Raw genomic sequence first — 24,668 nt, 5'->3', positions numbered from 1 at the left:
TCCCGTAACGGGCTCGCCTCGCAAGTGTTGGAGGCCCCAGGGCGGCGTTCTGTCACTGGTAAAGCCAGGGGCGGTGACAGCCCGGGCCCAGCTGGGGAGCGGCTCCGCCCTTCGTGTGGCTCTCGCCGGCCCACGGCGGCCGTGTTCCCCCGCGGGGAGCGGAAGAGGCGCGGCTAGCGCGGCGGCGGCCTCCGTGCGGCGGGATGGCGGCGGTGCCGCGTTCCGTGGGGTGTCGGCGGCCCGGGGCCGTCCTGCTGCGGCTGCTGGGAGTGCTGCTGCTGGTGGGCGCAGCGGGTGCCGGGCAGCGTTCCAAATGGCGGCTCCCAGTGCTTACGGTGAGTACGGGGAGTGCGCCCGGGCTGCCGACTGGGTGCGCGGGAGGGCTGCGGCCTCTCCGCCGCTGTTCTGCGGTCCGGGCCGCGCCTGTGCGGAGCTGAGCGCACCCGGGCCGGTGCGAGAGCGCCGGGTCGCGACGCGTGTACTGCCCCGCTGCCGGGGCCCTCTGCCAGGCTTAAGCCCCATTTGGCGGGTCCGTGTTGGCGACAGGGGAGGGAAGGCTTCTGCTGGAATTAGTTCGGTGGTCGGCGGAGGGAACGTGGCCCTTTGGAGGTCTGTAGGTAGAGAGGTGGTCTTCGTGGCTGGGGCCCGGCCTCGCTGGGGCCTGTGCGAGGAGGGGGCGCCGTGCGGCCGGACCGGTGCACCCTGTGGCCTGGCATCGGGCCCCCGAAACCGTGAAGCGAGAGAGATGTGGGCCTCCGGGGAGGGGAAGGAATTTCCAGCACGTCTGTTACACCGTCTGTGTTTGAAGTTGTGTCAAGGAAACCTGTTTTGCCTCACGTTAAACCTGCCTTTAGCAGGCTATGGAATGGAATAGTGTACACTTTCTGTGGGGCCCTTGAGCTTCACGACCGAAAGTAAAGGATCACGGTGAATAGTGGTGTTGATTCTTGGAATTATTTTTTCTGTGTGTGTGTTGAATAGTCCAGACCTTCTGATCACTAGCAACGTGCGAAGCCTTTCAGTAAACGTGAAGTTGATTCAGTTTTGCAGAACAAAAAGCCCCAAGTCTTACAAATCAGCTTTAAGAGCAGGTTGAAGGGGTGGTGAAGCATGACTGGAAAAGCCAGTAAGGCTGGCTTCTCGTTTGGCATGGCCTTGCATTGCTGTATTGACTTAAAACTCAGAATGGAAGTTATTTACTTAGGCTCAGTGACAGTAAGCCCACTAACATCTCTTCTTTTTATTTTATTTTTTTTTTACCTTTACAGGGGAAGAAGTTTAATTTTGGGAAGATTCTCTTCAGCAACACAACAATTTTCCTGAGATGTAAGTGGTCTTTGACACCTCGGTCTGCTTTAAAATTTGGGACACAAGACACTGAAGTGTTTAACTGTAGCACTGGATGAAAAGCGTTTGATATGGTTGGGTGTGTTAATAGCCTTGAAGCTTCCTAATTGTTATCTGTTTAGGCTGTAGCAGAATTTAATCGTTCTATGCAGGTCCTCTGTGAAGAGGGCAAGATGGGCAATGGGAGCACCACTTTATTTCAAATAGTAGGTAATCAGGTGTGGGTTGTGCTGAGCTGTACTGAGAGGTGTGCCTTCCCTGTTTAAGGTACACTGAATTCCTCCAGCTGAGAGATCTGGTGCCTACTGGTATGGGGCTGTTTGTGTTGTAGAGAGACTGATGCCAGTGTCCAGGAGGCAGTACTTTTTGAGGCCCTGTTGGTCTTCATCTGGGTGCTTCTGGGAGCCTTAAGGCAGTATTGTTGCACTCTATGGCAGAACTCTTCTGAGAGCTGTTCTTTCCTCCTGATCAGCTGTGTGTGCTCCAGAGCAAACATGTTTGTAGCCTTCTCATTCGTTTTTTCTGTTTATTGCTCCTTGCTGATCTTTCCAGGGGTTTGGGTTATGGAGGTTACTGATCAAAGTAGAGTTTCTGTAAAGTGCTTTCTTAGCACTGAATGCTTGTCTGTTCCTTTTGAGGGTGATGCTCCATCCCTGAAGGGTGTTCAAGAGGGGATTGGATGTGGCACTCGGTGCCATGGTCTAGTCATGAGGTCTGTGGTGACGTGTTGGACTTGATGATCTTTGAGGTCTCTTCCAACCTTGGTGATACTGTGTGACAGCATTTAGATGGCAAGGAGATGATATAGGTGACTTCTGGAAGTGACTGGTTGATTTAGAAAGGCTTGAAATCTTCCGTATGCATTCAGCATTTTAAGGGGTTGTGAGCACCAGTTCTTGGCAAGGGGAGGGGGAAGCTGTTTGATCTCCAGCTGCTAATTGGATGGTTATACAGGTGTGGTGCCTGTGAATGCCCTTCTGCCCTTGGGTCCAATGAGGAAATAAAAGTCACTTTAGATACAGTTAATGAGGCTTCTAGTACAGTAATTATTAGTGAAAGTCTATTGTGTCAGGATTAAGGATTTTCCACTTGTCAAGTGTAGCTCAAATACTGAGTTCTGTGTTTGGCAGCAGGACGTTTGCAAGTGTGCCCCTGCAGGGTCAAAATGTAGACATTTGATGCTTGGGGGAAAGGAGGAGGCATTTGGAGGTTTGGTAGGTATTAGGCTTTCTTATGTAAAATAAAAAAGAAATATGTGTCACATTTGTACAAGTACACTAAGATGTGGGTTACTGCAGTGATGTGTGTGGTAAGTCTATAATCATGAGGACTACTGCTGAAATGACCAAGAGAAGGAAGGAAGTAAAGCACAGAGGAAAGAATGCTTGTTACAAGACAAGTTTGCGGTGGATCTGTCAGTAAGAATGTGATCCCCTGGCTCCTGAGGTGAACTTCAGCTGCACTATGCTGTCAGGCTTTAAACAGGCATTAAGCCTTAAAATTCTTTAGTGAAAACACCTGTTTTACATACCAGTGTGATTAAAAGATTTACATGAATTTAGATAATGAATCCCTAAAAGCAGAAGGAACAAAGGCTAGGAACTTAATTGCAATTTCTTAGTCTAGATGATACTTAAACTGCATCTGAGATTAGGAAGCTCCAGCTTTACATATTGTGTCTGTGTGGAAACTTGTCTGTTTTGTTTGCTGTCTGTTGCCACTTCCATCTGCTCTGTGATATTTGTCTGGATGATGTGGCCATTCTTGCCAAGCATGATTGCTCATGGGTTGATCATGTTTTTGGTGAGCACCTGCATCTCATCTGCCACCTCTTCCTCTTTTTTCATTGCCCTTCTTGGTTTATCTTTTTTTGCGTGTTCTGTGTTGTGTCTGATGCTTTTGCTTCTGACTGTGAGGACTGCCACTGGTGTTTAGTATTCAATAATGAATTTATTTTTATCTGCTACTTTTCCTAAGTGCTATTCTAGAAGGCATCTGGTTTCCTATCTAGGCCCGTGGTAGAAATTCTGCTCTCTGTAAATGGGTATAAAGGCTGCATTTGTGTTGAGTGTTGCTGGGTTTGGTGGAAAGCTAAGGAATTTAGACTTCCAGGTTGTTGAATTCAATAAATGCCTTTTCTGTCTTTTGGAGTACTTAATTTTCAATGTTTCTGTAATTTTTATGTTTGCAGATACAGCCTGTTTAACTTTAGTTGGTGTTACTGGTGAAGGTAGATTTTCAGTCATCTTACTTGCCTTTAATAGGTGAAAAGGTATTTTTGAATCCCTCTTATTTTTTTGGAGACTCTTTTGAGATGTTCTGATAAAATTAATCAAATGAGAAGAGTCTTTTTCTCCTAAGAATTTGCCATCTACCTGTGTCACTGTGGTGCTTGTGTTGCTTCTTGGTTTCTTTATTGTGCCCTCTGCAACATCCAGGGCTATTTGGAGAATGTATGCATTGTTTTCATGCTTACTACAAGGCATCATAAGGGAACTCTTACTTTTCAGTGATTGCATTCCAGCCTTTTTTGGTTATTATTTGGGTTAGAGACCCAGTTGATGTTTTAGCTCTGCATGAACTTACTTTAGTGGTCATGTGTTTTGCAGTGGGATTAGTCAGTCAAGGCTCCATGGCAGGGTCTTTTTTTCAGTTGCATTTTTTGCTTGCAGTGGTCAATATGGAAACATTCATTAAAAGCTCTGTACACATGTATGATGCACTGGTAACTCAAAGTGCTGTCACCTAGAAGAGACTGAGCTGAAAAGTAAAATCGCTGAACAGAAGTAGTTCTAGCTCAAACCAGGACAACATGTAACAAATGTGTGTGGGTATCTAATCTGAGATAAATGCCTTTAAAGGTGTGGGGACTCCTAAGCCACTAGAAACATGCTGTCAACTTGGAATGAGTTTTGCCTGTTGACTGGCAGAACCTGAGCCATGTCTCTTCCAAGGCTGAATAGTAACCGCTCATTTGGAGGTGTTTTTTTATTGAGTGAAGCCTACCCTCTTGATGTCATATTCTCTTTATTAGGCTTTAGTTTCAGAATGAAGTTTGAAACACAAACCCCTGTCTTTTCTGAGTTAGGGGGGAGGGGAAAGTCTTGTGTTTTACTTTCTGTGCATATTCTCCAATAAATCAAAGTAGAAAGTTTCCTTATTGCTCTTTTTAGGTAGCATTGCAGCTTTAACAGCTAATGTGTAGATGGCTTGTTTGTCTTTTGGGAGTGTGGGAAGGTAGATGTTGACTTGCAGAAATACTTATTTATTTTCTTGCTGGTGGTGTTGGTATACTTAAATTACCTGTGCAAGTTGCCCACATATTTGGAAAGGGAAATCCTTTGGTGTATTGTCATCACTGTGAGCGATCGCTGTTCTCTTGCTTGCTGAAACATCCCTGATTGTCTTGAGAACAAAAAGTTTCCAAATGACCTTCTGCTCTTCAGTAGAATTTTGTAGTGCTGTCGTGGAAGACTGTTTTCCCTGTGCTGCTTTCTTTCACTGAACAGCAATGGATTGCTTGAGCAAATATTTTTCTATTGTTTTGCTTTCCATTCTGTGTTTGAAAGAAAATTAATGATGGCAGTTTGGCACAGAATGGGAGGAAAAGCTTGGCAGGTAGGGGTTGCCTTGCATGTTCTTATCTGTTTTGGGGTTTTGTGTTGTTTTTTTTTTTTTTTCTTTTCCAGTTGAAGGAGATGAGAAAGCTTGTGATCCCTCCCAGAGTTTCAATGTTACTTGGTACTTAAGATACTCAGACTGCTACAATGAAGTCTTCAACTTTGGGGTAAGAATTATGTGGGAAAACACGGGTTATGATTTTTAGGGGTAAGCAGGTGTGGAGACATTTCACTTGTATCCTCATTGATCTTTGGGCTTAAGAGGCACTCTCCTCCATTAGAAGATTTTGATTGTTGAATGGGATGGAAATTAATTCATCACAGCTTGCTGGAATTGCTGACTTTTCTGGGTTTTGGGTAAGGTGGAAGTGTTTGTCAGGATCCTTCTAAACCCAGGAGCTTAAATAAATGCATCAACTCGGAAAACTGAAGAGTGGGAGTTTATAGTAGATGAAAATAACATTTACAACAGTGCTTAATGACAGAAGAAATTGACTGTTTTTACATTTAGTCTAAATGTTGTTCTTTGTGGATGCACATTGCAAGTATTAGCAACTTATACAATGTATAGTGTTGCTGTGAAGTGTGGTAGAACATAAATGTAGCTTAAACCCTGTAACACCATTGCTATGCTTACTTAATATTAATGATGACAGTTGTACCTACTAACCCAACACAGTACTGGGGTCATTAATCTTTAATTATGTAGAGCTTCTGTAGATGGAAGTTTATGCTGGCTGCTGCACCTCTAGAGCAGGAATAGTGCCTTTCTTTCTTTTTGATTAGGCATTCATTCTTATGCAAAGCTTGTATAGGCGTTTGTTTTTTTCTGGTCTTCATTTTTACAGTCTTCTGTGGTCTTTGTGGCATTTATCCTATTAAATTCTATTCAAGAGTGTGTGCAGGGGGAAGTTGGGGAGCTTTCTAGGTCTTGCAGCTGCCTGCTAAGATGTATTTGGTATATAAGATGCTAATCTAAGTTCTGTTTTATGCTTGGCAGGATGAACAGGCAGAGTACTATTTTGGGGCTACTTCTGAAGAGCATCCGGGTTGGTCAGGATATTACGCCACGGGTTTTCTTCCTTTTCCAAATTGCTCTGAGCTCTTCAGGCCTCAGGTATGGGCTGAAATTTCAGTTTGTTCTGATCTCTCATAAAATAGACAGAAATATTGTAGTTCCTGTTAGATGTGTTGACATCCTGTGTAAGTATCTAGGTTGGGAGGTCCCTGTTTTTATCTGTTTATGGCAACCAACCTGCAATGATTATTTCTTAGTTCTGCTTTACATTTGGCTTGCTGTTCAATATATGACCCACTTTGGAGGAGCAGGGTGGTACCAACCCAATAAACCACTGTAAAGTTCCGTGTTTCTTTGTTTTTGATTCTGTATTCTGAATTTGTTTCACTTAAACAAGGCTACTGCTAGCTGACTAGAGCTTTGAATCCCTGGCAGCAGAGTGAAGTTCCCCCTAACTTGGGTGGATAAAGGATTGGTGGTTTTGGTCAGATCACATTCATTTATAATGATGGAAAGAATGTTGAGAAATGTGTTACTTAACCACTGATAGCAGGTTAAAAAAATGAAAATAAGTAGTGCTAAAACATGTTTGACACAAATCAAATGGAAGAAAGGAGACAATACAAAATGGGCTCTATGCCAGCTGTCTATCACCACGTGAAGCTGTGTGGTCATACCAGTGACAGTATCCATATAGTGGTGTGCTTACTTCAGAATTCAAGGCAAATGGTGTAGTGTTGCATCTGCATTCAGCCAGGCTCTGGATAGAGAATACTGGGAAGTGTCTCATAACTATTGAACCTACTGTTGTGAGGTTTTGTTTCTGTTGTGGGTTTTGTTTGTTTGATTGTTTGTTTTTTAAAGAAACAAGGCATGCCTGAAGACAACCTGAAAAGGGTTTTTAATGCATGCCTCTGACTCCTTTGATATGTGACAATGGCTTGAAAATTTTAAAAAAAAAAGTAATTTGTATGCTGCCTATATTTTATGTTTAATAATATGAGAAGTGCCAGTTCTGCTTTTGCTTGGTTTATAGAAGAGATTTAGCTGTGTAATGTGAACTTGGGTATTTTAACCGAATGTTCTGTTAGTGAGACTGGGTTTTTACAAGACTTTAAGTGGCTTTTCCTCCAATTTCTTTGAAAAGTTTACAAATATAGGTCCTCTCAGCTGTTAACTTCTGAAGTTTCACAGAAATTTCTCCTCTTCATTGTTCACCTCTTGTGGTATAGCAGTTTCACTAGGTGTCAAGTCACTGTAGTTTAGGAGGGTTGGCAAAAATCTGTATCACTAGTAGACACCCACTCATCTAGGGACTTTTCTTTGCATAGACTAAGGAAGAAATCTCTAGATCATGTTTCAGTCTGTGTAGAGTTCATCTAGTAAGGGAGATAGCCAACAGATTAGTACTTTGAAAATTGAAGTGGCTTTGTTTCTATCATGTGTGTGGGTCCAGTTCTAAAAATAGAGACCTGTTCTCTGACGGGAGGAAAAGCAACATTCAAATGACAAAGTACTAGTCTAAGTATTCAAACTCCATCAACAAATGGACAGTTGCTTGGTTTAGAAAGTAACAGCTCTCTAATACAACTGTTCAGAGAATCCTTGCTTTTAATTGAGTTTACTGAAAACTGTTCTGGTAGTATCATGGTAGTATAAACTGCCTATAAAATCTGTACCTTCCTTACATCTTGCAGACATTCTATAAAGAATTTGTGCATCCAGAGCCTCTCTCGCCTGAGAAGCAAGAGGTGAATATATTTTTTTTTTTCCTTTCTTCTAATAGCAGAGCTAGTTTTGGCATATTGAATTATTATTTTTTTCTGGTTTTCTTTAAGGGCTTAAAAGATAAGAAGGAGAACGGAGGCAATCACACAACGGTGGCAGATAAAACTGTATGTATATTAAATTTAAACATGGCTTGGAATCCAGCAGTTCTAATTCATGGGGTTTATTTGTCATGATAGTTTGCGTTTGTGTATGTGTGTTTCAGTTTGTTTTTTGTTCTTTTTGCTTTTTTGCTTGGCTTTCTTAATTAAAATTTCTTTACTGTAGCATTTACAGGGATGGTGCAGTTTTGACGCCTAGTGATTTATGGTTTTTAGCTTGAAACTAGGTAGCATGGTGTGGAAAAACAGAGTAGCTGCTGCTATATGTCAAATACAGAACTCCCACCTCTCAAATGTATGGTATAAATGGAAAGAGAATTCTTCTTTTCATAGTAATTGAAGTAATCATTGATGTGGTCTGTTTTAAGTGATCACTAATACTTAGATTATGTTTGGTTTCATCTTTAACTTGGCAGTCTTTTAAAACATTATACTTAACCAGCTGAGTGATTACTTATGATTTTCAAATATGTTAGTATTTTTGTTGCATTATGGTCAAGTCTTAACCAGGAACAATTGTCAAGTTAACTTCAATTGAATATCCTGAATGCCAACAAAGAAAATGTGTTTAACTTCTTGTCTATTTCAAGGGCCACTTACCTTAAAACTAAACCATAAATAGCTTTGTGTGCAACAGTGAAATAAGGAATCAGTGCAGCAAGCGATGGAGAGACTTAAAAGGAAAACTGGTGTACCTTTTCTTTGACGTTTACTATGTTTCTAACTAAGTCTTTTAATTTCAATGTCAGCATAAAATCTTTCCTGTTTTTCATACATCAAATTCTGTTTGGTTTAGGTCTTATAGTCAGAAGGTTTCTTAAAAGAAACGCCTGCTCTTAATATGTAGCTGCCATTACAAAGATGGTCTTTGGGGTAATTCTGCAATGGTTACACACAGATAGTCTTAGTTTTTATCCTTAAAGCTCCTGGTAAAAGTTGCGGTTTCTGAGATGGCCAGAACTTCTTCAGCTGGGGAGTTAACAGTTTTGAACTGGGAGATGTTTGTGTGTGTTTGGTTGTTTTTTTCAATCATGCAAATATTTTCTGGACAAGCTTCCTCTGTTAGCTCATTGGCAGGGCTTGAGTCTTCTGTGTGTGAGCTGTTGCAGGGGCAATAGTAATTTCCACAGGAGATGATGACTGCTTTTTAGCTACCTCTTCTATCTCAGGCTGTAAAATTTAGCCTTCACTGGGGAGCTCAGTTAGATGCAGATATGCTGTTGCCAAACAATTGATTTCAGGTGGAAAGAAGTATCTCTGTGATGGTCCTAATGTTTCTAGACTGAAAACAAGGAACAGGATGCTTTGCTGAACTCTTTGTAGCTTTGCAATACCTTTGAGATGGTTTTTTTTTCAGTAATCCAGTATTAAATTTGCCAATAATCCCTGGTCACCTCCCAGCTCTTTGAGGATTCTTCTGGAATCAAACAACCAAATTTCAAGTATTATGTCTAATAAATAGATTGGAAATGTGCATATCAAATATTTAATAAAATGTTTTAGATCTAGGAAGAGAACTTTTTTAACTTGGAATATATCAGCCATGTGCGGCAAATCTGCTGTTGCCTTTTTAGCTGCTTCTTGGCTATGCACTGTGTATATGTAGCCATTTTATTTTCAGGCAATGAATGCTGTCATGAAAACTTGGCGAGATGGGCCATATATATTTATTGTGCAAATTTCAACTGTGAAGGATTCTACTACCAGAGTTAAAAGAACGGAGAGAACGCCACCTTCCTCCTATCAAAATAAACCCTTCACAAGTAAGATGACTGTTTGTGCAGTAAGCTGCAATTACAATGCCATTTTCTATGTCTACCAGACTGAGCAAATTCTATGTACTTTAAATAATTTAAATGTTTTATGGTTCAATTTCATGAGACACTATCTTCTACTTCACATAGATACAAGCATTGCCTTTTACTACTCTTTATTATCATAAGGGAGTATGTAATTGTTAGTGTCTGGAAGAATTTAAGGCTGTTAATATGTCAGTTTAATAGTGAAAGTAAAGAAGAATTCCTAGCAGTTCAGTTTTGAGGCTTGATGTTGTTTCCAGACCAACACAGGGATTTGTATTACTAGGCTTCAGTCATGTAGAATAATACAAAGACCTCAGCATACCTGCATTAGCAGGGGGCTGGACTAGATGGTCTCGAGGGGTCTATTCCAACCTGTACCATTTCATGATTCTATTAGCATAACTGTCACCTTTACAGTATTAGATACACTATACTATAATGATAACCTATCCAAACATTAAAAAAGTTTGGAAACCCCCTTAAAGGTAACTTTTATGTGTTTCTGAACTTCCCTGTTACACTTGAATCTCCAGCACAAATGACTTTGAATGCTGCCATGAGTTACTTGGCAATGGAGCATGTAATTTTAATTGCATGCTTTTAGCTGAGTGTGTTATGAGTCCTAACTTTCTTTGATTGAAGTGCAAATTGGACTTAAAAGCTCTGTGAAGATTGGGAATTTCATCCCTCCCCAGTAAAAGTCAGTTAAGTACTTTATCCTGTTTTCCTCCTGTTTGTTCTTGTTCCTTTTGGTTACTGTATGTATTTATTTTTTTTTTTACAGTGACAGTTGAACTGAAGGGGCCCTATGAGTATCTCTCACTTGCAGACTATCCTCTGATGATAGTAAGTAAAACAGCTTTTCTTTGACCTCTATAGTCAGTTGGTTTGAATTTCGGTTAAATACTCTCCTGTCATATTTCAGGAAACAAAAAGTCAGTGCCTCAGAAAAAAAATCATTTAGTATAGAGAGAATGGGTGTAGGGTTTGCCATTTTTTTAACGTTGGTTTGTGTGTGTGTGCATTGTACTGAACACAGTGTCAGGCAAACAGACATAGATTTCATTTTTTGCATTTGCCACTCTTGTCTTTCTCCAGATTGTTTGACTCGATTCCTGTCAATTTGCAGTTCCAGAAGTTAGTAGTATCATTAGCTCTAAATGGACCCATTTACAGAGGCTGTTTTTCTCCTCAGCTCTTATCTTAGAAAATTTGCTATTCCATACTTTTGTTCACAGCTACCCTTTCATTTGTCACTGCTTTCTTTGTTCTTTTACAGCTTAATCTTCTTTCTTCCACCAGCTGTCTTATACCCCACAAGGAGGTCCTTAATACAGTGAAAGCATAACTTAACTACAAAGGGCTAATCCCCTTCTTTTTCAGAGGAGTTGTTGACTTGGTTGCTAGTTAGCTCTGTTGAGGAGGCTAGGAAAATAAAGGAATTTAAATATTTATGTAGTGTAGATAGACTTTAGCTGGAGATCAATATCAAGGTTTATAGCCTGACTTCATTGGTGGCTTGCAAATAGGAGAGCCAGATGGCATTTCAGAAACACCTTTTACTTCCTACAGAAGTAAAAAGCCTCCAGCAGCTCTATTGACATGTAATTGGGTAGTGTGAATACCCCTATGTGGCAGGTCCAGCAAACAGCCTGTCTAAATGCTTCTGGATGAGAACTAGCATGCCTAGGTCCTAGCCATTTGAACTGCATGAGTGAGTTAGACATGAAAATCCATAAGGATCAGTAAGCTGTTCTCCTACGAAAAGTGTTTTCAGTTGGAAAGTGTTAGTGGATCGTGCAGTTAACTTCAGTATTTGCTTTGTTTTAAAAAAAATCTGCTTTCTGCAAGAGGAGACTGCTTGATTATTTCTGCCCTATGCTTTGGCTGAGTACTTTGTGCTATTCATTTAATGTCTCATTTTCTTCTTAACCCTCTTCTTAATCTGTGTCCTTTTTTAAAGACTTAACTTGCTCTGGTATGGTGCTGTCATTTAGAAAATTCAGCACTGAGTAGCATTCTTAAGTTTGTCATTTCCTTAGGAGACAGTGAAAGTTCTTCTGAAGCAAGTGACTGAAAAAAACCACCATAAAATGATAACATTTAAATAAAAATGTGGGTTACTTTTTCAGTTCCAGATTTTTGGCTGACCTAAAGCTTGGTCAAAAATTGAGTTTGGTGAAAATTTAAGTTCTGAGAGAAGTTGTCAAATTATTTGATTACAACCACCAGTTGTATCTCTCTTCTGTGGAATGATCATAAAATGGTTTGGGTTGGAAGGGATCTCCAATGGTCATCTAGTCCAACCTCCCTGCAGTGAGCAGGGATGTCCATTAAGATCAGGTTGCCCAGAGCTCCAGATAGCCTGACCTTGAACATCTCCAAGGGTGGGGCCTCAACTGTGTCCCTGGGCAATCTGTTGCAATGTTCCACTACCCTCATGGTAAAGAACTTCATCCTGAAGTCCAGCTTAAATTTCCTCTTCTCTCATTCAAAACCATTGCCCCTTGTCCTATCACTACAGGCCTTTGTAAACAGTTTCTTTACAGCCTTTTTGTAGGCCTCCTTCAGGTACTGGAAGGCTGCTACTTGAATGATGTGTAAAGGTGACTTCAAAGTGTATTTGCAGAGTACTGTAAATGTACAATGAAGTTACTAATAGAAAGATGTGTGAGAAGGGGCAAGGTTTCTAGTACTTGGTGGTTTTCCTGGGCTCCTATCTGAGTTTTTGAAAGCTTGTTGCTATTGTTTAGGAAAATTGCCTGTGAATAAATTGGCAGACTGCTCTTCAAGAGAGAAATTGCTCAGAAATTCAATTACTGGTTCCCTTTATTGGCAGTGAGAAATCAGACTGTCACTATGAAAGAGTTCAGAGAAGACAAATGAAGCAATGTTTGTTCCACTCTAGTTTATAGAAAAGCTTCAAAAGTTGCTGTCATTGGGGAGAAAATAGGTCTGTCTTACAGCTGTGGAACAGAAACAAGGAGGTGATTTTCTGGGTCTAATGTTTCTATTCCTTGCTTCTTTTTGTGTACTAGTTTTTCATGGTGATGTGTATTGTGTACGTATTCTTTGGAGTTCTGTGGCTTGCGTGGTCAGCGTGTTACTGGCGAGATCTCCTGAGGATCCAGTTCTGGATTGGTGCTGTTATCTTCCTGGGAATGCTCGAGAAAGCCGTTTTCTATGCAGAGTTCCAGAACATCCGCTACACGGGGGAATCCGGTGGGTAGCAATTACAAGTCACTGTTTAATTGGCGGGGCAGAGCGCTAATGGCTTGTGCTAAATTGGGGTGACAGAGGCATATGATTCCTTTCAGTATTGTTTCAAAACAAAGAACAGGCAAACAGAGTGTCTGTGGTTTTGGCTCTTCTAAAGCTGTTGCTTACTCTGACTACTGAGTTCAGTATCTTAAAGATGTAGAATTGCTAGATTCTGGAGACTATTTATTGTAGTCCTGGCTTGGAGTTGGAAATAGGGGTTCCTAGGTTTAATTCTACAATTTCTAGGTTTGATTCTATGATTCTAATTGATTTCTGACAATTGATATTGGCCTTAGAAAGAGACTTTGGAACTCTTTGTTCAACATGACTGCATTGCAGATGACTTCTGGTATTCAGCCCCTAGCTGGATAATCCATTTCAGGCAATTCTCTCCACCTAATACTCTGGGTTTGAGTTTTTAGGATGGATGCATACAAATGAAGCTCTGCAAATAAAACTTCATTATGGCTTTAATTTGGCACACCCGTGATACAGAAGGTTTTGGTAGTTGACTTGTTTGTAAGATCATCCAGGCTGATCTTCTGGATAAATGTTTTATGGATCATTTACTCTTCACTTGCTGTGGACATAGAATTGTTCAGTGTCTTTGCTTTTTGCTAAGTGAGCTATTGTCTTCCAAGAGCCTACTTCAGAAGTAGCTAACAAAAAAGCTACACACTTTAAGAGCCTACTTTCTGAAAATAATGATGTCTGTTCTTTTACTACGCTTGCATGCAGTAGTTAATAACACAGAAAGGGTATTCTAAAAACTTACTTCCTCTTCCTTGCTCTTGGTAGTTCAAGGAGCAGTAATACTGGCAGAACTGCTTTCTGCTGTGAAGCGATCGCTGGCTCGAACTCTGGTCATCATAGTCAGTCTGGGATATGGGATAGTCAAGTGAGTAATTCCATTACAGGTTTGTGGTGCTCCATTTCACTTGGTTTTTAATAACTTAGAGGAGTATTCAACTCTGTTCTTTGCTGCTTCAAAGGTAGGTGCTTTAGTTAAATGCTGTAAAGGTCTAGACGTCTTCCCTAGTCAACGGAGACACACAATTCCGTATGGTGATTGCTCTTTCCATCCCTTTCTGTGTTGGGTAGGTTTCTGAGTCACTGTTGATATAATCACTGACTGGAATGGGAGCTTTATATGCCTGCCTTCCAGGCAAGGAGCTTCTAAGAATGGGTGTGGTCAAGACTGATAGTGGAGGGGATCTGCTTTAGAAGGCTTCTGCTGCCAGGCTGGCTGCTCATCTGTGTCTATCCCTGGCTGTGTTCAATATTAAAAACAACATGCTGCCTGTAAGCTTCTAGCAAGTGTGGATGTGCTGGGGCAACTACTCAAGAGGAGGTGGGCTGAGACTTCTTGAACTGGTTGTAAAACACTAATCAGGTTAACTGGGAAACAAGACTGATATCAATCTCTTCCTTAGTCACATTATACCATAAGACAAAACTAGTAGTAAGCTTCAAGCATTATAATGAAATAATTTCTGGATTTAGAAGTGACTGCTCACAACAAATTTTTATTTGCATGCTTCCTGCCTTACGTTAGACTCAAACTGACATGACTTCACTTTGTTTTCCTCAATATAAATTTCACTTTTCTTTCCTACAGGCCTCGCCTTGGAGTTACTCTTCACAAAGTAGTTATGGCTGGAGCCCTTTACCTATTATTTTCTGGCATGGAAGGTGTTCTTAGAGTCACAGGGGTCAGTGATTGCTTTGTTTTTTGTCATATGCCACAAATGCTACTGGCTTGATTCACTCTTACGCTAAGGGAGAATCCCAAGGCTGTGCTGAAACAAGGGAACAGAGCTAATGAAGTGATTAAATTCTGAGACTGGATATAGATTATTGACAATTGTTTGATGTCTTCTTTATCAGGATGTAATTAAGTGTATTTTGAAGTAATTCTAATAGTTTCCTAATTAGTCAGGTTTCAGGCACTATATTCCAATAGTTTGGATTAGTTAGGGCTGGTTGCAGTCACAAAGGTACAACTTGGGTTACCTGGCCACAAGTCTTAAAAAAACCCCAATCAAACACTAAAAATCTGAGCAATCAAATTCTGGAGGCTCTACCTGGTGGAAGAGCATGTGAGTGGTATTGTTTCTTGCTTCATTAAGTGGTGCATCTTGGGATATAGTTTTCTGTTGTTCCATTGTGTTGTTTTGGTGTCAAGCCTTTAACATATCATATATTTGGTGCTTTTTCAGTTTTTCTATGACACTGTGGCTCTGATAGCAAACTTGGCCCTGTCCATGATTGACGCCTGTATTATTTTGTGGATATCCTTTCATAAACTGCAGAATGTTGCAAACCTAGAGCTTATTAGCTTATTATCTCTCTCCTACACTTAAAAGGAATAAAAGGTGATTTGCTTGTTTCGATGGGACTTCAATCTACACATAAAGGCATTTTTTTTGCCGCTTTGAGTCAAACTCATGGTTGTCAGTGGAACATTGGTTTTGTCCATGAGTAGTGTAAAAGATTTATGTACTACATTTCTAATGTGCTGATTTGTGGCTTTCTGTAAAGGAAGTGGCCAGAGCCCCTTCATCACAGCAATTACCTCAGCAGAGATTCCTTTTAAGGGTGCTAGATTGACTACGGTCTGATAAGCTACTTCTCATCTTGCTGGTGGAGAACTGACAATGTGGTATTTATTGTCAGTTCCTCTCTGTGCCTTGGGCTAAAGTCTTGTTTCAAGCTCTCTGCTTCTGTAGTAAAACTCAGAAGCATTGTGGTGTAGTGTTTGTTGTTTCTCATAAAATAGTCTGACCCTCCCCTCGCTTCCTCTGTACCTTGTTTCCTTTTCGGTTTGTTCTTACTGGCTCTCTCTTTGTCTCCAGGCGCAGAATGATCTTGCCTCCTTGGCTTTTATTCCCCTGGCTTTCCTAGATACTGCCCTGTGCTGGTGGATATCCTTCAGTATTTACCTTGGTGGGGTGTATTTTCTTTCAAATTTGTTTTTTGGGGGGAGTCTTTTTGGCTGAACCTGTTTGTTTTGTTTTCTAAAAACAGCTTTTTACTTATGGTAAAGGTAACAGAAGCTCTGAGACTGAGTGTTCAGGTAAGCTTCTGTAACAGCCAGTGCAAGGAAAACTAGGTAACCAGTAAACAGCTGTGTTAGAGCAGCTCTTGAACATAGACAGTGAAGTCTGTTAACCAGTCTCTGTTTGCTGAAGTATGAAATTAATCTGTTCCAGTGTAGCACTATCATGGTACCATAGTGGTAGCCTTTGGAGAACAGACTCAAGTTTATTTTTGGGGGAGAACTTCCTGTAAAACTTGACTCACCTTGAAGGTAAAAAAATGAGGCTCTGCTCACTTCTTGATGTCTTGACATATAATATCCAAACCACCATAATCTTCTTGTGTATCTGGTATCAAATGCTGAACTCCAAGCCATGTATAGAAAAATCCCTATAAAGTGTTTTTAGTGAAGATCAATCACAAAACTTCTTAAAATGTAAACAGCTTGCTGTCCAGCCATGACAACCCCAGTTCTCTCCTAGCATGATGTCTCTCCTAAGCACTTGTGTTGTTGCTATGGAAATAAAGTTGTAGGCAAAAGGCTGAAGGCATTTGTAGGCTCTAATTGGATTTTAACACACTTCTAGTTCGGGCTTGATTGTTCTGTTTGTCAGGTGCTATTCTGGAGGAGTGGGCCATAGTCCAAAACAGAGGCTTCAATACTATCTTTGTGTGACAACTTATAGGTATAGATGACTAAATAACACAAAAGGGATAGATCCTGCTCTTTGGTACCTTTACCATAGAATGAACTTTTCTTCTTCTGAGTCTGGTCTACCTTTTTGGAGGGCTAAGTGTGTGGGTGGGAGAGCTGTTGATCTCAAGATCAATGTCTTTCTAAGTCTGTGACCAGCTTGCCCCATCAGAGGCTTTCCTTGACTTTCCATACATATTCATCAGCTTAACTCAAACAATGAAACTGCTGAAACTTCGAAGGAATGTTGTGAAGCTCTCATTGTATCGACACTTCACCAACACACTCATCTTGGCGGTAGCAGGTAAGCAGAAAATGACAACAATCAAACAACACTGCTTGCCATTCCCATATCTGTTTTGGTTTGATCTCTGAGCAGGTGTTTGAGTTGGACCCTAAATGCAATGTAAATACTTAGTAGTTCTAACATTGAACTGGGTCTGTGGCAAGTGTTGATATTTCAGAGGCAGTGGATTATTAGTCTTGATGTTAATAAGATCATTACTTCTGTGCACCTCATCTAACAAATGATCCCTCTGAAAGCTGCCAGGAACAGCAGCTGTTAACTTTCCCAGAGGTGGTTTTTTGCCAAAATCTCAGTGTCAGTGTGCACTGTGGGATTTTTGGGATGTGATTCCTGGTAAACAGTATTCTTAGTATTGTAACATAATGCCCTTTGTGTTCTGGAATGGTACAGGTTCAGATTCTATTCCATTTGTAGTAGTGACAGTTGAACTTCCACTAAATCTGGAAGTGCTATCCATGTAGTGAGCAGAGAGCTCGTCATGTATTTAGAAATGCTATCCATGTAGTGACCAGAAAACTGCTAAGGACTCTGGGTTTTTTTGCCTAAATAAAAAAGCACATTCTTTTTGATCTATAGCTCTTACTAAACTCCTTTCAGCATCTGGTTCTCAGTTGTTATAGAGTACCTTAGTGGAGGGAGTTCACATCTTCTAAAACAATGATGGGAGCTTTTGAGCTCTTGAGGGTCAAGATGTAATGTTTAGGCATCCAGACAGATTGGATGGTTCAGTTAGTTCAAGGCAGGCTTTATTTGTCAGCTCACAGTGAAACCATTTTTGAAGGCTAGATGAGTGTAATATGAGAGCAGTGAATAGGAGTGAGGAGTTGGCTAAATTCTTGATTTATGCTTTGTCTAACTGAAGCTCCAAGAGCAAAATATACTGGTCTGTGCCTAAATTACTGTATAGGGTCAATGCAATAAATCAATGTCCTTGTTTTCTAAAACTAATTAATTGGGTTCCAAAAAATTCACTCTTTAGGTCATTGCCCTTTGCTTGGGAAGCACAGTCCTGTCAGTAGTACATCTAGATTAGCATATTTTGTTGTAATAAGCATCTAATTTGTTTTAATGTTGCAGCCTCCATTGTATTTATCATCTGGACCACCATGAAGTTCAGGCTGGTGGACTGTCAGTCGGTGAGTTTGTTGAATGCTTTCTGCAGTTACTGCCTCTTCTTAAATTTACAGTTGGCAATGTAAGAGGTGAGATTGGGCATTCTGGAACAGCTTTTTCTGTGGATTATGTCTAGAGTAATACACCATATGCTACAATTCTCACTGTTGTGGGTAACAAGCCACTTTGTCAGATGCCTATAGTTCCCCCTTGCAAAGAGCTGAGGACATGGAGTCTCACTCTTCACAACTTCTTTTCTTTGTGGTGCTCTTTTCCTTGACAGGACTGGCAGGAGCTATGGGTGGATGATGCCATCTGGCGTTTATTGTTCTCCATGATTCTTTTTGTCATCATGATTCTGTGGAGACCATCTGCTAACAACCAAAGGTACAGCTTTTCTTACCTCTTTCTAAAAACTCTGGGGTTTGGGGAATGGTTGTTTATCCAAAGAAGTTCTGGTGGTGACTTTTAGTTCCTGTGCCCTGATCCGTAAGGATACGAAGTAGTGTGTGTAGGGGCTTATGAAAAAGTAAGTGTATTGAAGTCACATAGTTAAAATTCAATCTGTACATGGTGGTAAACTTAGAAAGAAATTACTTAAACTTTTGATTATGTAGTTAAGTATAGGTCTGAAAAACAATGAACTACACAGAATAATCAGGTTGTGAGTGTTGGGGTAATGAATCTCTTGAGTGGCAAGGGATATTATTCTAAGATCGCTTTCATTCTTCCCCTCCTAAAGGTTTGCTTTCTCTCCACTCTCTGAAGAGGATGATGATGATGAGCAGAAAGAGCCAATGTTAAAGGAAAGCTTTGGTAAAAGCAACGTTTTATTCCTTTCCCCCCACCCCCAATTTTGGTGTTAGAACACACACTTCCCTGGTGGTGATGGAGTCTCTTGTTCTCTAACACAAAGTTCATTGGACTAGATGATCTTTCAAGGTCCTTTCCAACCCCTGACATTCTGTGATTAATGCTATAAATGTGGAGTCAGTGCCTTCTTGTTGCTGTTGATTTATACTGTTGTAGAGGAAACACTGGATTTATGTTTAGTGTTTATATTGCCTGTTGAATTCTGGGCTTATCAGATGACAACACACTGTTACCGTTGTGATTGCTTTACTGTGCCCACTGGACTTGGTTTTATTAAATATGTTAAGTCAGGTTTGGATTTGGTCATGATGACAAGGATCTCTTGGATATTGTTTCTAGGCAGAGGTTTTTTCTGCAGTTCTTTCAAGTCCTGTTTAAGGATTTTAATTTATTATCTGTTTTCTGAGCTCTGCAGCCTCCTTAATTTTTAGTATAAGGCCCTACTAGAGGAATGTCCAGTGTAAACCCCTCCTACACTATAAAACACTCTTCCCTGCCTCCCATCTCCCTTTTGTGTCTAGTATAAAGCTGCTGTTTGAGGTGTGTGAAAGATAGGGTGACATACTTACTGCTGCTGTTTGTTTGCAAACCAATGCTGCTGGGCAATAGTTTGGGACCTGAAGAAGAGTGTGTAATCTGTTAGGTGCATTTGTCAAATCAGCTGTATTTGGCTGTCTGACAGACTGGGAGATGTATATTGCCTGTCACCTTTTAAGTCAATTAAGTGCCTGGTCAGCAGCCAGGAGGTAAACCAAACCAAGATTTTGGGAACTGTGTATGTCTCAAATTGGTTGAGTTTAGAAGGGACCTCTGGAGGTCATCATGTCCAAACTCCCTGCTCAAGTAGGGTCACCTAAAACAGGTTGTCCAGAACTGTGTTTGGATGACTTTGGAGTATCTCCAAGGATGAAGATTCCACAGCCTCACTAAGCAGCTGTGTCTTTAAGTTCTATGCTGCTGGTGTCTGCCTTAACTAAAAGAACTAGGAATTGATGTTTTCCAGATAAAATTGCACAATGTGGTAAAAATAGGTATTCCACCTGGCAGGAAAAATACTATGAGCTTTTCAAATGGAAAGATTAACTTCTCTTTGGATTTGATGGAGTATTCTGAGCAAACACTAAACACTTTCACTGATAGATGATAAACAATTATAGTTATCTCTATTTTTTTTTTGTTCTTTTGTCTTCAGAGGGAATGAAAATGAGGAGTACAAAGCAAGAACCAAATGGGAATGTAAAAGCAAACAAAGTTGTGAGTATGCCCTCCCTGCTTGGAAAGATATAGATCCATCCCTCATTTGGTTCCCCCAGTGGTAGCTCACAAATATACAAACTGTGGGGGTTTCTTGGTTTGCTTCTGAGTGACAGTGAGTCAGAGTCATATTTACAGTGCTTCTGAAAGAAGTTAAATGCAGGGTTTTTAATTAGTTTCCCTTAAGTGCAATGGAATCTTCAGAATTTAGGCTATCCTTTAGGAAAGTTGCACAATCCAGTACAGATAGAAGTGCATAGTACTATGTTATGATCGGGAATAATACAGTATTTTCACAGGCTTGTCAGGCTGAGAGGAGGCTGAGCCATGTATTAAATAAATTGTCTTCTAATTTGGACATTTGTGATTCATGACTCAAATGAGGTAATGTGTATATTTTTATGCAGCCACCTCAATAGTTTGGGTGGAACACTTTTAATATATCTGCTCATTCTACCTTTTAAAAAATGTGTATTTAAAGCAGAGGTGGTTTTACATTCAGCTAGGAGGTAGGAAATTGTGTCTCAGTCTTTTCATGGAATTTATGCATAAATTTAAAGGTGAAAAGAACCTGTGGGAATTAATGATAACAGGAATATTTTTGTTGTTAACATTGTTTTTCCTCAAAGGTTGATTGCAAGTGTAGACTGCTTATCTGAGGATGATAGCATGAAAATCAAACTTTCCTATGTTGGTGATGAGGGAGGAGTAAGGGCTAGTTCTCCAACTGGAGATGTGTCTGTGGTGTGAATCAGGGAGTGCTCATCAGGGAGAAATGAGAAAACATGACAACACAGTTTAACTAATCTTTGCAAGATCCAGTGTGTGCTTTTTATAATAATTCTTCATCTATAACATCATATAAAGATGGTGTTCTTTTGTGGGAGACTTGGCATAAATAATCAGTGTCCTGAGCACCTGCTTTTCCTAGTCACTGTTAGACTGTTACAGAGTTGACAGTAAGTTGTAGGTAGGGTTTGGGGTTTTGTTTTTTTTTTTTTTTTTACTTGGAATGTTTTCTCTAATCCAGAAATTAAGGTGAAAGTGAGGGGGATTTTTTGTTTGTTAGGTTTTTAACTGGCATTATAAATGCACTGCATTTTGTCAAGTGGCCTGAGAAGAAAAAGACTTGCGTGAGACAGCATTTTGGGAAAAACTGACTTCTGTTTTCCATTTAATTCCTTCACTTGTAGCAGGAGGATGACCTGAAGTGGGTAGAGGAAAATGTCCCTTCATCAGTGACAGATGTGTAAGTATTTCTGTAGTCACAGAAAATGCAGGTTCCTGGGACACAGGGGCACAAATACATTAGAATGCTGTGCTTATGTAAGCAGAAGCTGAGTTCAGCCTGGAATTAGCCTCTGACTCCTTAGCGTGCTTCCACTTGGTTTTACGCAGTCTGTCAGACTCTCAGTTTGTGCCACTTGAGCGCAAGCTGATTACAGAACACTGTCTCAGACTGTGAAACCACAGACTCATTTGTAAGCCACTGAATAATGTCATTTAGTTCTCAGCTTTATTTGGAATGTCTGTTGGAGTCATTTTTGTTCTGGCAATATAGTGAGCCACGTATGCAGTTTGTATCTGTTCTCCTTTTAGTAACTTCTACATGCTGAAAATGTCAGTATCTGTGTCTAAATGTTTTGTAGTAAAACAAAGGCTCCCAGATTTATTATGTTTACAAATCTGATCTGGTAATTTTGGCAGAGGCTCTGGATTTAAATATAAAACTCTACTTCAAGTTAGTTGAAGATTAAAAACAAAATGAATTGAAGCTTCAAGAAGATGAAAAATTCCATTTTCTCAGTTGACTTTTCTCCCTCAGTTCCAGTACTTATTTTTTGAACAATCGTAGAATCAGTAAGTTTGGAAAAGACCTCAGAGATCATCAGTCCAACCTGTCACCCAATACCTCATGACTAACTAAACCATGGCTTCAAGTGCCACGTCCAGTCCCCTCTTGCACACCTCTAGGGATGGTGACTCCACCACCTCCCTGGGCAGCACATTCCAATGGCCAACAGCTCTTCCTGTAAAGAACTTTCTCCTCACCTCAAGCCTAAACCTCCCCTGGTGCAGCTTGAGACTGCATCTTCTTGTTCTGGTTGCCTGGGAGAAGAGACCAACCCCCACCTGTCTACAACCTCCTTCCAGGTAGTTGTAGAGAGCAAGGTGGTCTCCCCTGAGCCTCCTCTTCTCCAGGCTAAGCAACCCCAGCTCCCTTAGCCTTTCCTCATAGGGCTTGTGCTCAAGACCTCTCACCAGCATGGTAAGAAACCTTCAGAAAACATGGACTAGGCTCGTATAAGTTAGGAAAGGGTGCTTTGATGTAGTCTGCAGGGTTTTGTGTTCTTGAAAGTATGATCAGGGTTGTGAAGAGATGTTATCTCAATAGATGGGAAATCGGTTGTAGGTGAAAGGCTACTGTGCCAGTCTAACTTGTTTGGTTTCTGGGATGTGTTTTTATAATGTAGTCCCATATTGTAATGTCTTTGGTGTAGTTCAGCAGTGCTCACACATGAGAGATGTGGCTTATTTCATCACAACCTGGAAATTGTTCAATTGGTAGTAAGCTTAGAAATAATGAATTTTAAAACTGTGAAGGTCATTGAGGATCCTGCTTGGGCTCTTCCTCTTCTGTGTGTCTTTCTGCAAATTCTGTTAATTGAAGTCTTACCTTCGTTCCTGTTCTCCTGTGTTCTAAACAGCTTAGGGTGCAGTCTAAGGCTGAATATGGTTGTCAATAATATGATCTCTAGGGGGTATTCTAATTCTCTCTCTTTTTTTTCTTTCCTTCTGCAGTGCTCTTCCAGCTCTTCTGGATTCAGATGAGGTCAGTAAACAAATCATCAGTTCGAATTAGGCTTCTGACATGCCAAAGGAGTCATGAGTCAGCTGTTCAGGACTCAGTTCATTATATCTGGAATCTCTGATCTTGCCAGCGCAGCAGTAGAGTATTACAAGGGAGGGAATTGATAGTGGGGACTATCATGGTACAACTTCTCGGAATACAGGCCCGTATTCTAAAAGAAGTGATCTGTCTGCTTTGTAAGTTGGACTGCTGACTTAAAGCACACTCAGGCATTTTTGTTGTGAATGTTCAAAACATATCCCTTTGTTTCTGACTAACATTTCTGTTCCAGGAAAGAATGATTACACACTTTGAAAGGTCCAAAATGGAGTGAAGGAGTAGCTTTTTGCTATTGGAAGTGGAGATGCCTCTCAAAGTTGCTTGGTGGAGCAAGTGCATCCTGCTGATTTGTTTCTTGATCTCAGCCTTGGAAGTTTGATGCTTTATTGTCATGAGGGCGTCTTGCTGTGGAAGAAGTTCACAAGGACATTATAAACCTTTTGGAAATTTGAATATATGAAGTTGCTGCAAGTTTGGATTTTTAAGCAATTTAAATGTGTACTATTCCAGCACCTTCTGTAACTTTTCAAATATTTAATCTGTGAAACTAAAATTCCTAATGTCTGCTTGAGGAGTTTATATTTCCATGTTGCAATTGACACCTAGAGGTGAACTGCCTGCACCTTTTTTTTTGGGAGGAGGGTGGGGACAGCAAAATAAGCACTGAAGAAACCACAGACCCGTTTCCTGCTAGATGAATGGCTTATTGCTGTTCTGTGTTGCGTGTCCGACATCGGTGAGGGTGTTAATGAAGAAAACGAACATGCCAGAAAGGAAATATTTGGAAAAGTTACAGTGATGGGAGTTTTTAACAAAAATCAAGTGCAATTTTATTCATAACACTGTGTAAGAGATTTTTTTTTTCCTATTTTAAATGCCATTGACCTATAGGTAACAGTTGCATAGAGCTAACGCTTGCTGTTGTGGCACATCTCATTGCCGGCAATGTGGTGGATGCCTGGAAAAAGGATTTGCCCCTACCTTCCATGTGTTGCATGATGGATTTAGAAAGAAAACAATGAAAAAAGACCCAAATATCACCAGCCCCACTCCTGCAGTGTTTCACAAGTGCTTGACTACTCATGTTAAGTAGATGTTAACTAGAGGTTTCAGCAGAACTCTTCTCCCTGCATATGTAACGTCTCCCACACTTCTAGGAGAAGATCACATTGCTTTCCAGATTATGCAGGTGCTGCTTACCTTACTTACAAGTGGGTTTAATGGGAGACCACAGTGCTGGGATAGTTCTGTTCCCAGCATCTGTTTAGAATCGCCTCCTATATAAGTAATTGGATTATGGGCTTTCCTGTCCCTATTGGTCCCAGTGGCCAAGAGCTACTCTGAGATCACTGTGTTTAGTCAAAGTTGCAGATTTCTATTCTATATAATTGCTTTTGGTTTCTCCTTTTCAAATGAAAAAGAGCTTTTGGACAGTTGTCTTTATTCTGTGCGTGGCTGTAGAGGCTTCACTTGCAATAACTTACACCTGGAAACCCACTGTGAACTGTATGACAAAAGCTCTGATTCAGGCTCGTAACCA

The 24,668-nt window shown here is 40.6% G+C and overlaps 1 protein-coding gene across 1 annotated transcript; it reads left to right on the top strand.

The window, feature by feature from the left end:
• The first annotated feature begins 82 nt into the window (after positions 1–82).
• On the top strand, positions 83–23,697 carry TMEM87A (transmembrane protein 87A). The gene is made up of 20 exons (XM_054161518.1): positions 83–335; positions 1,269–1,326; positions 5,037–5,134; positions 5,968–6,084; positions 7,683–7,736; positions 7,824–7,880; positions 9,496–9,637; positions 10,461–10,522; positions 12,715–12,898; positions 13,736–13,835; positions 14,556–14,649; positions 15,157–15,232; positions 16,870–16,974; positions 18,055–18,113; positions 18,374–18,477; positions 18,833–18,906; positions 20,156–20,217; positions 21,411–21,466; positions 23,020–23,050; positions 23,361–23,697. Exons 1-20 carry the CDS (start codon positions 204–206, stop codon positions 23,400–23,402), a joined length of 1,707 nt encoding a protein of 568 aa, XP_054017493.1. The 5' UTR covers positions 83–203; the 3' UTR covers positions 23,403–23,697.
• Positions 23,698–24,668: the final 971 nt, after the last annotated feature.

The sequence above is a fragment of the Dryobates pubescens genome, chromosome 5 (assembly GCF_014839835.1).
Source record: "Dryobates pubescens isolate bDryPub1 chromosome 5, bDryPub1.pri, whole genome shotgun sequence".
NCBI lineage: Eukaryota > Metazoa > Chordata > Aves > Piciformes > Picidae > Dryobates > Dryobates pubescens.
This window is presented reverse-complemented; position numbering and strand designations above follow the sequence as displayed.